Raw genomic sequence first — 9,954 nt, 5'->3', positions numbered from 1 at the left:
TGTGCACCCCCCCTGGACCCGGCCCTGCAGCCCCCGTGAGCTGGGAGATGCCACCGGTGCCTCCAGCCTGGGGTGCCCGGCTGGATTTCCCTTCCTGTGGCGTTGGAATCCCAGCCCAGGAGGGGAAAGCTGGTGGGATGGGGTGGTTTTGTGTGGTGTGAACCTGACCTTAGTGTCACCCCAGCCCCATGGGGGTGGTGGCTTTGTCACGGTCGGGGGCTTGTGGGGGTGCAGATGTGCTGGGGGTAGCTGGGTTTTAGTGCAGATGGGCTGGCTGGGACTCAAGGCTGTGCTGGGCATGCATGAGGGAGCTCTTCATGGCATCATCCCTGTGGTGGGGAGCCTCACGAAGGGCATCTCCTCCCTTTGCTCTGCCAGCGTGCTGCTCTGGTGGCTTCACAAAGAGAAAACAACGTCGGGGAAAGCCAAACCCCCTGGGTGCTGCGTTGCTGGAGCTGACAGGTCCCTGGTTCAGTCAGGAAGCTGTGAGCAGATGCTCTAATTTCTTCTCAAACACAGGGCTCCCTGAAGGAGCAGCAGGAGGGGAGGAAATGCCATCGTTTGAGGCACTGGGGCTCTCACCCGTGTGCTGTGATAAGTGTTTGGAGAAAATATTCCCTGCTTGGTTTTTTTTTTCCCCCTCTCTGGTCTGTGTTTGCCAGACCTGGCTGGGAGGTTTGGGGGGCTCTGCGTGGTGGGTGTGTGCCCACCCTGAGAGCCCTCACGCTGGATGTTTCCTGCCAAATCACTCAGGGCAGAGTGTTGTGGTGTTTGAGAGCGTTTCCTCTGCCAGGGAAAAAAAGGGAGAAGGGAGAAAGTGAAAGTTGTGCCTGGCTTCCCTGAACGGGAGGTGCTTGGCAGGAAGGCAGAAGTGCTGATTTCACAGGGCAGAGAATTCCTGCTTGCTTCAGAGCTGGCACAGGGAGAATGCCAGGGCCATGCCTGATGCTGGGCATAACCCTGCTTGGCAAAGTGTCCTGGAGTGTGCAGGAGCAGATAAAAGGTGGGAGAAGGTCAGGGTCACCCCATGTGCTGGGGTGAAGGGAAACCCTGAGCTGCAGGCTCTGGGTGCTGCTCCCACGAGGGGCACTCCCTGCTGGTCTCTGTCCTGTCCCTCTGCTGCCAGAAAAAGTGAGAACTGACCCCAAAAGGGCTTTTTTTTTTGTAATGGGGCACTAATTAAGCTTGTAAGAGCAGATGCCTGTTGCTTTGCCACTGGAAATGTGCTGCTCTCCTCCAGAAAAGCTCCTTCCCCAGTCAGACTCTGGATAATAATTACTGGGATTGGTCCTGGCTGAGCAGGAGGAGGAGGAGGAGGTCAAAGGTTGTTGGATGCTGGAGAATGAAGCAGTTCAGGCTCCTGCTGTAGAACCACCCTTTTGGTTCCAGCGAGTGGTTTCCTATAAAAGAAAGTGAAAATGTTTTAATTTGGGGAATTATTTGCTCTGGACAGTTGCACAACTCCTGAGCCCGACGAGGTCAGGGCAGGGCTGGCTGTGATGCTGCTGCCTGTTGAGGGGAGTCAAGAGGAGCAGTTAGAACGTTGTCCTGTGGACCTTGGTGAAGTTCAGCCTGGGGTGCTGTGGGTGCCACACGTGCTGGGAAGGGGTGGAGGGTGTAAATCTGGGGTAACCCTGCTGGGAGTTGGAGCATTGCTGCTTGTGTCTGGAGTTCTGCAGCGGTTGCTTTGAGGGGAAATGAATTCCAGGTTGTATTTACCAACTAAAGCTTCCACTGGAGGCTTGTGGTTATGGAGACTTGGTGCCTTTCCCTTCTAAGGATGAAGACCACCTTGAACCTTCAGCCTCAGCTCCCCGTTGGCTTCTCTTACCCACTCAATGCTGGGGTTGTATGAACACGCTGCCTTGGACTGTGGGTTTCTCAGGGGGTTTCTCGTGGTGCTTAGGCCTGTTTTGGTTTGTAGCTGCTGAAAACAGCTATCCTGGCAAGTCTCATCAGTCTCCAGGGTAATCTGAGGGATCAACATGTCAAGGATTTCGTGTGATGGCAGCAGAAGGGAGTTTCTGGAGGACTCCCCTGGAGCCTCCTCCCTCTTCTGAAGCCGTTTGGTGGCTTTGCTGCAAAGCTGCTGGAGCTGGTTGCCCCAGGCAGGTGAAAGGAGCTGCCTTGAGGATGTGCAGAAGTGTTGTCCTCACCTGGGAGACAGCTCAGTGAGAAACTGGAGGTGTGCTGGGCTTGACCCTCCCTCCCTGGCAGTGGGTGGCAGTTGCAGGAATGACAAGCAGTCCTTGCTCCAGCCCTAACCTGGTTGCTGTCCTTCTCCACGAAATCCTGAACTGCTCCTAACTGAGCTGGTGCATCAGGATGTCTGCAAGTTGATTTTTGTTGTGGCTGTGTGTGGTTCCTGAAGGGTACAGGGGGTCCTGCCCTGTAATGACAGCTCCTGGGGGGAAGGAGAAACATCTAGCCTACATCTGTGATGCCAGAGAGAGAGGTGTGGAGAGGAAAGGAGGATGAGTGTGATGGGGCTTGTTGGGAGGCCTGGAGTGAGTGTTTCAGTGGGTCCAGCTAGGACACTCAACTCTGGGTGCCTTCTGCAAGCAGACTTTGAAGCTTCCCTGCCCATAACTAAGGTCTTGAAGCCCATGGGTATGACTGAGGGTGGCAGGGCAGATGAGCTCCTGTGAGCTCTTTCACTGTGGTTTAGTTAGACTTTGGGGTTAGGGACAATTGCCTTGCCTTGGGTTTGCTGGTGGGAGGTTCTGCATCTTCTTATCTCAACACAGGTCCAGGAGGAGCAGCTGGGGTGCTGGAAAGTCACAACTAACCTGTTGGACTTGACCCTACACTCCCCTTCTGTGGTGGGTACGTGGGTGGGTACCACACCACACGTGCTGTTTGTCTGAGGAGCTGCTTTAGCTGAAACCAGCCAAGCAGAGAAGAAAAGGTTGTTCTGAGCTCAAGCATGGCATGGGTCATGCCTTCTCCAGCCAGCAGGACCTGACCTGCTCGCTGAAGAAATGCTGATTATTTCCTGGTAGAAGCATATTGTGTTCTGCATGTCTCTGGCCAGCAGCAGGGAGCCCAGGGTGCTTCTGTCACAGGAGTGTGCAGGCTGAACTTGGAGAAAGCATCTGTCCAGGAAGGAAAAAAACACCAACCCAAACAGACCTGAGCTTGTTTGTACATGTCAAACCAGTGACCCTTTGAGGGGATGTAGAACCAGAGACCTGCTTCTGGGAAGCCCAAAATTCCAGGGAGAAAGCAACCCTGGGCTCTTGCTGTGCTGCTGGCAGCAGGAAGGCTGGATGCTGTGTCCCCACCAGTGTCCCCAAAGCTGCTCCACCAACAGCAGGTAACCTGGTGAACCTGAAACTGTGATGTTTGGGGTTGCTTGTTGTGCCCAAGCTGAAACCAGGGCTACCAGGACACTTGTGGTTGTCAGTGTGCTCTTGCCTTATGCAACAAGGATTAATCTAAGTAGGTGGAGAAGTATTTCTTGGCTGGTTAACAAGAGGGGGGTGAGGCTCCTGGAGCAGTTTGTTGCCTTCAGATAGGTGGCAGGAGGTGGTGGTGGTGGGGGGGTGAGGACTGCACAGCTCATCCTTCACACTGTGATAACTTATCCTGGTTGAAACAGAGCTGAACCTGTTCTCAGCCCTCTGCCTCCTGCCTTCCAGCAGCCACACAGGAGATCCTGGGCTGGGCTTCTCCTTGGGCTGTGTCCACAAAGGTGCAGACCCGTGGACCTGGCTGTGCTGGGGGTGATGCCTGGGTGAGGTGGACACAACACACACTCACCACCCACCCTGGGGCATGGCAGGAGCTCCTCTGGAGTGGCTCAGAGATAGAAAACTTGGTGTTGATCCACATCCATGGAGAAAGCACCTGGATCCTCAGGAAGGGTGGAGATACTTGGGGTGAGTTCCCAGAGCACACACTGGAGCCCAGGCTGGTGGTGGGTTGCTCTGCAGGAGCACTTCTCCCCCGTGACCTTCCTGATGGGATGGTCTTTAAATCACAGCAGCTGCTTCAAAGGCATCCCAGGGTGAGATGGAGATCTCCTGGGGTCACTTCTGGAGTCTGAAGCAATGCCTTCAAGTTAAAACTAGCAGAGAGAAGGGATCAAAAACCCAACCCAACCCCAAAACCCCAGCTGGGTGGTGCTGAGTCATGCTGACAGGGCAGTGTCTGCCAGGACTTCCTCCAGGGCATCCTGAAATCCAGATCCCTGCCCAGTCCCTGGTGAGCATCTGTGGGATGTGGAGGTGCAGAGACCCACAGAGGGGCTGCAAGACCCTTTCTCCTACTCAGTGAGGGCTGAGAGCTGGGTTGAAATGGTGTTTTTAAAGCCCAAGGTAATTCAGTGAAGTCGCTGCCTCTGCAGGAGGATTTTTTGGAGCCTTTGGGATTATTCCCAGCCCTGTTCATAGGTCAGGGTGTGTTTAGTGCTCTGGAAGAAGGAGCTTTCCTTGAAGCACCTTGTTTTAGGTGATGCTTTGTCATGGACACCAGCTGGTGCTGAAATCTGAACTTCAGCTGCCTGCTGACCCAAGTTCCTTTGCAGATGTCATTCCTGTGCTTATTTTTTTTAAGGAATATTTCCTACCAATGCAATAATGTGTCAGCTTAGCCTCCAAACCAGCTTTGCTGCTTTCATGGCTTGGCATTGTTCTGTTCAAGTCCTGGATTCAGCTCTGATCTCTTCCTTGATCTCAGGAAGCGTATGGGAAAGTGCTCCCCAGCTTCTGGTAACTGGAGTGGTTTGGGGAGTGGAAAGTCCAAAGCTGGAACACTTTTATGGGCTCAGTCTTGCCTGGAAGCTGAGCTGTAGTATTACCTCCTGGCTAATCACTGGAGTGAGCTGATAAGCCCCAAGGGCTGTGTCCTGGTGAGGAGGTGTGGAGTTGACACGGGTGGCCCTTGCTTTTCCAAATCATTTGGGGGACACCTTTCTTCTGAAGGTGGGTTGTCCCAGCTCCTGGTGGAGAAGACATCCTCCCTCTCAGGCCTGAGTGACCTCTGAGTTGCAGTTCTCAAGCTTCTCCTTGAGAGCATTGATTTGATGAAGCCTGTTGCTGATCACTCATCTCCTGTGGCTGTGGCCTGACCCAGGAGCTCTCTGTTTGTGTTTCAAGGTGTGAGGCTCCTTCAGACAGGTTTTGGGGTGATGGGGTGTATCAGCCATGCTGCAGACCAGCAGCACTCGTGGTGTAGCAGAGCCCTTTAGATCTGCTGGCTCTTGGTGGGGTGGTTGTAGAGGTTTAAGCCCTGCCAGTGTCTCCTGTTGCTGGTGGGTTGTGTCCTGCAGACACCCCTCACAGGTTGGCATTGTTGTGAGTGTTGCTGGGCTGTGGTGGGGTCAGTCTGCAGAAGCCTGGAATGGGCTAAAAGGTGTAAATTTTTCCCCTGTTACCTCATTAAGTCATGGCAACGAGCTTCATAGGATGCTTTGGATGCCAGAAGCTTATCTGCCTTCAGAAATCTGTGGAAGAAAAGCCTGTCAAGGGCTGTTGAAGACAGATGTGGATGAAACCTCCTGGCTCAGGCAGTTGGTGGCTGCAGGACACCTGGAGCTGGGAGGGAAGGTGGAGCAGAGGGTGGCTGCTGGGGGACACCAGCTGGACCTTCCCTGGGTCTTCATGCAGGAGGATGGGGTGGCCTTTCCCCATCTCTGCTTCTCCAGGCTGGTGGCTCCTGCAGATTCCCCATCTCCCCAGCTTGCCCTTCTAGGAAACCTGTTTCTCAATCGAGCAGACTAACTCTGCACACCAAGTGTCACAAGCAGCTGAGCAACAGCAGGAGAAACAAGCTGGGGCAGGGAGCTGGGAGTGTTGTAAGCAAGAGGCAATTAAAGACCTAACTGTATTTCTTCACCCAGGCTTTTGAACAACTGCAGCAGCTCAGGGCCTTGTACTTTCCCTGCATAAACAAGAGCAGAGGTTACACTTCCCTCCCTTGTCTGAGCAGCCTTGTAACGTTTGGGTGTTGCAATGAGCTGCCCTGGCAGGTGGAGAGTGGTTGGGTGCAAGCAAGGACTCAACTGTTGACCCCTCTGATGATCTTGGAAGCCTTGGAAGCTCTTTGTTGACTTGTTCTTGTGGCATGACAGGTAACTGAGGGCTTTCCTTCGTGTGCTTTGTTGCAGACAAGGATGCAGAGCTTGCAGCCCGACCCCAAAGCCCAGTACAGGAGTGTGTATGAAGCTCTGAAGAAGATTGTCCTTACAGAGGGCTTCTGGAGGCCTCTCCGTGGGATTAACGTCACCATGCTGGGGGCTGGCCCTGCCCACGCCATGTACTTTGCCTGCTATGAGAAAATGAAAAAGTCTCTGAGTGATATTATCCAGCATGGAGGAAACAGCCACTTGGCCAATGGTATTTTGGGGGTTTGCACCAAAAAAAAACCAACCCAAACAACCCAACCCAAAGCTGCTTGCAGTTTGTAACACATCCCTTGCTTGCTTCACACGCTTAGCCTGGCACCCTTCACTCAGCTCTGCTCCTGGAGACCTGCTGTAGGCAGCCTGCCCCTGGAAATGTCCACCTGGCCTCTAGTTGAGCTTCCTGCTGGTCACCATGCTCCTTTTGGAACCTGCCCCCTCTCTTAGGACTGCTGGCTTGCTCGGCAGATCTCTTGCAGAGGGTAGAGTTGGCTTGCCTGGCTGCCAGAAGCAGAGTAGAGAAGCTCTTCCTGGCCTGGAAGCCCTGATGGCACAGTTGGGCACCCTCCAAAGTCATGGTCTAAATCTAGATACCTCAAATTTCGAGCCCAGGTAATCCATACAGTGGACAAGAGGCGTTCAGATGCAGTCGGAGGCTGTTTCTGGCTTTGTGTTGAAGGCTTCATCTAAACCTCCTGAGGTTTGAAGTACAGGTTGTTCCAGATGTCTCCCTTGGAGCTCCAGCATGGTAAAGTGCACTGCATCTTCTGTGTGCTTGCGTGCTTGGTTAAAGATTTGGGTTCTACCAAGAAGGCTTTGGCTTTTAGCTCCAGCCATACCCCTGGAGGAGCAGAAACCCTCTGAGTGAGCAGCCAGGGGTGTCACAAAAGGGTTTGTGCAGCAGATGCTTCTAGGGGTTTGCCATGGGGGTCACTCAACTGGACTCAACCAACTCAGTTGAGGGTGTATCCCAGCTTTTTGCTGGCAGTGTGCTTCCCAGGTTTGCCTTCCAAGCAGCCACAAGCTTTCAGTGCCAGCAGGAAAACTGACCCAAAGTCATTTGGGCGAGAGAGAATTTGAGCTGGAAACCTACATCAAAGGAGAAGGTGTGGCTGGAGAGGCCCGTCCTTGAGCCAACTGCAGAATCATTAATGGCTGGCTGGATGTTTACAGAATCCCTGCAATTAATGTTTAAAACTAGACTGAGTAAATGGATGAAAATGCCTCATTACGGCTCCGCCGAGGCGGTCCCAAAGTCATTTGGGCGAGAGAGAATTTGAGCTGGAAACCTACATCAAAGGAGAAGGTGTGGCTGGAGAGGCCCGTCCTTGAGCCAACTGCAGAATCATTAATGGCTGGCTGGATGTTTACAGAATCCCTGCAATTAATGTTTAAAACTAGACTGAGTAAATGGATGAAAATGCCTCATTACGGCTCCGCCGAGGCGGTCGGAGACGTTGCTCATCTCTCAGCCCAGCACAGGCTGAGTGAAGCTGCTCGTGGCTCATCTAGACAGAGCCTTGGGAGCTGGAGGGAATGGCCATGACCCCATGAGCAGCTCCTGGTTCCTCCCAAGCTGCTCTGGGTGGCTTTTCCCTTCCCTGGGAGTGGGAATTGTTGCTGGGCGCTCGCTGCGGAGCTGGACGGGACCCGGGTGCTGGGTGGGACCATCAGCTGCTGCCTCCTTGGGTGGCAGCACCCGGGTGCTGGGTGATACCATCAGCTGCTGCCTCCTCGGGTGGCAGTGCCCCAGCAAGCCCTGGCTGCTGCAGTGGTGGGTTTTGAATTGGAAGGTGCCTTTGTGTCTTGCAGGTGTCGCTGGGAGCGTGGCCACGCTGCTGCACGACGCGGTGATGAATCCTGCCGAAGGTAATGCCCCGTGCTGCACCCTTGGCACAGCACCCCAGGCACCCTCTGCCACCTCAGCAGCTTGAGCTCTGCTGACTCTGCCCTGGGAAGGGCTAAATTCTGCTTGGTTATTTCCCCCCTGCTTGTCAAGGGGCTGCACAAGGTCTACCTGGTGTATCGTGGCTCCCGGCAAAACTGGTGGCACCTTTCCTGGCATGAGGCTGTTACAGCTCTGCTAGTGCAAAAACAGATCCAAAGGGGTTGGGTTTTGTGTGAAATTTTGGGCTGCCCCAACAAAACTGAGCTCAGACAAGTGCAGCAGCCAGTGGGAGCATGGCCTAGATGTCCTGGGTAGGTAGAGTCTGGTGTGAAGGGCACTAAGAATGAAAAACAGCTAAAATAAAGAGAATTAGCTGCCCTGCCAGCTCTTCAGGGGTAATGTGCCAGACTTCTGAGCTGGCCCAAAGTCAGGGTTTCTTCAGAAGGAAAAAAGTCTCTAGTGTTTCCAATCCTTTTAATTGTCTCCTGATTAAATGAATTAAATTAATTGGCCTTTGGCTGAGGTCAGTGGAAGTTGTTCCATTTCAGGACTTGGGACCATAGGTGGGGTCTGTTTTGCTTCCCAGGTGACCTGCAGTTATTTCATCACCTTTCTGCCCTTGTCCTCTTGGTGTGGTGGTGCCTGTCCACAACAGCTCTGTGTCCTCACGGGTCCATCTAAGGATTCTCATTAATCTCTCTTAATGCCTTTCTAGCTAGGAGTAAAAGTTCTGTCATTAAGCTTGAGGAGTGGGTTGTCCCGTGGAAGTGGAGAGCTGTGGAACCAGGGCTGAGCTCTGACCTGCTTTCCTCACTCTCTGGGTTGTTTGAGGGCTCTGGGCAGGTTGGGGGAGGCAGAGGATGGGTGAAGCAGTTTGGTAGAAGCCTGTTGGTGAGGAGCTCATTGCTACAGAAATACCTGCTTGGTTGTTGTCCAGGGCAGTGGTGGAGTCCCCATCCCTGGAGGGGTTGCAGAGCTGTGGAGATGTGGTGCTGAGGGCCACGGGGCAGTGGTGGACTTGGTGGTGATGGGTTAACAACTGGACTTGATGACCTTAAGGTCCTTTCCAAGCTAGATGATTCCACGATTCTCGTAGCAGCTTGGACTTGGAAGGAGAGGTTGGATCTGGCTGGCTGGGTCAGGGAGTAGGGCTTGATCTAAGTGCTGGGATGACCAGGAATGCTGTTCCTTGGCTAATAAACCTCTCTCCCCCCCCCTGCCTCTGTCCTGCCCACCCTGCTGGCTGCTGGAGCAGTGGTGAAGCAGCGGATGCAGATGTTCAACTCCCCCTACAAGTCCGTCCTGGCGTGCGTGAGGACCGTGCAGAAGACAGAGGGGTTTGGTGCCTTCTACCGCAGCTACACCACCCAGCTGACCATGAACGTGCCCTTCCAGGCCATCCACTTCATCACCTACGAGTTCATGCAGGAGCAGCTCAACCCCCCCAGGGACTACAACCCTCGCCGGGGGGGGGCAGCGGGGCCCGCCGCCGCCACCACCCCCCTGGACGTCTGCAAGACCTTGCTCAACACCCAGGAGAACATGGCCTTGAGCTCTGTCAACATCAGCGGGCATCTCTCGGGTATGGTCAACGCCTTCAAGACTGTCTATCAGCTTGGGGGGGTTTCGGGGTATTTCAGGGGGGTCCAGGCACGTGTCATCTACCAGATGCCTTCGACGGCCATCGCGTGGTCGGTCTACGAGTTCTTCAAGTACTTCCTCACAAAGCACAAGCTGGAGAAGAGGACATCCTTGTGAAGGACTGGGCAGGAGGCCACGGGGGGCTCCGTGTCCTCAGCCAGCTCTGGAGGACACTGGGCTTCTGGTGGGTTCACAGCTGATGTCCACTCCTCCCTCCCAAGAGAAGGTGGGGTTCGAGTGGTCCCTCAGGGTGTTCCCCTCCTTGCTTAATTAAATCATTCATAAAGACTTATAATAATAT

At 54.0% G+C, this 9,954-nt stretch overlaps 1 protein-coding gene across 1 annotated transcript; it reads left to right on the top strand.

Annotated features, from left to right (window-relative positions):
• Positions 1-6,109: 6,109 nt before the first annotated feature.
• Positions 6,110-9,770, top strand: SLC25A37 (solute carrier family 25 (mitochondrial iron transporter), member 37; the record flags this gene model as incomplete). Its single annotated transcript, XM_008939907.1, has 3 exons — positions 6,110-6,338; positions 7,937-7,993; positions 9,268-9,770. Coding segments are annotated over 3 exons (789 nt in total), but the record flags the coding sequence as incomplete, so codon positions are not given.
• Positions 9,771-9,954: the final 184 nt, after the last annotated feature.

This window comes from Merops nubicus, unplaced genomic scaffold (assembly GCF_000691845.1).
Source record: "Merops nubicus isolate BGI_N331 unplaced genomic scaffold, ASM69184v1 scaffold1835, whole genome shotgun sequence".
Lineage (NCBI taxonomy): Eukaryota > Metazoa > Chordata > Aves > Coraciiformes > Meropidae > Merops > Merops nubicus.
The sequence above is the reverse complement of the archived record's forward strand: the minus strand, read 5'-3'. Positions and strand labels throughout refer to the sequence as shown.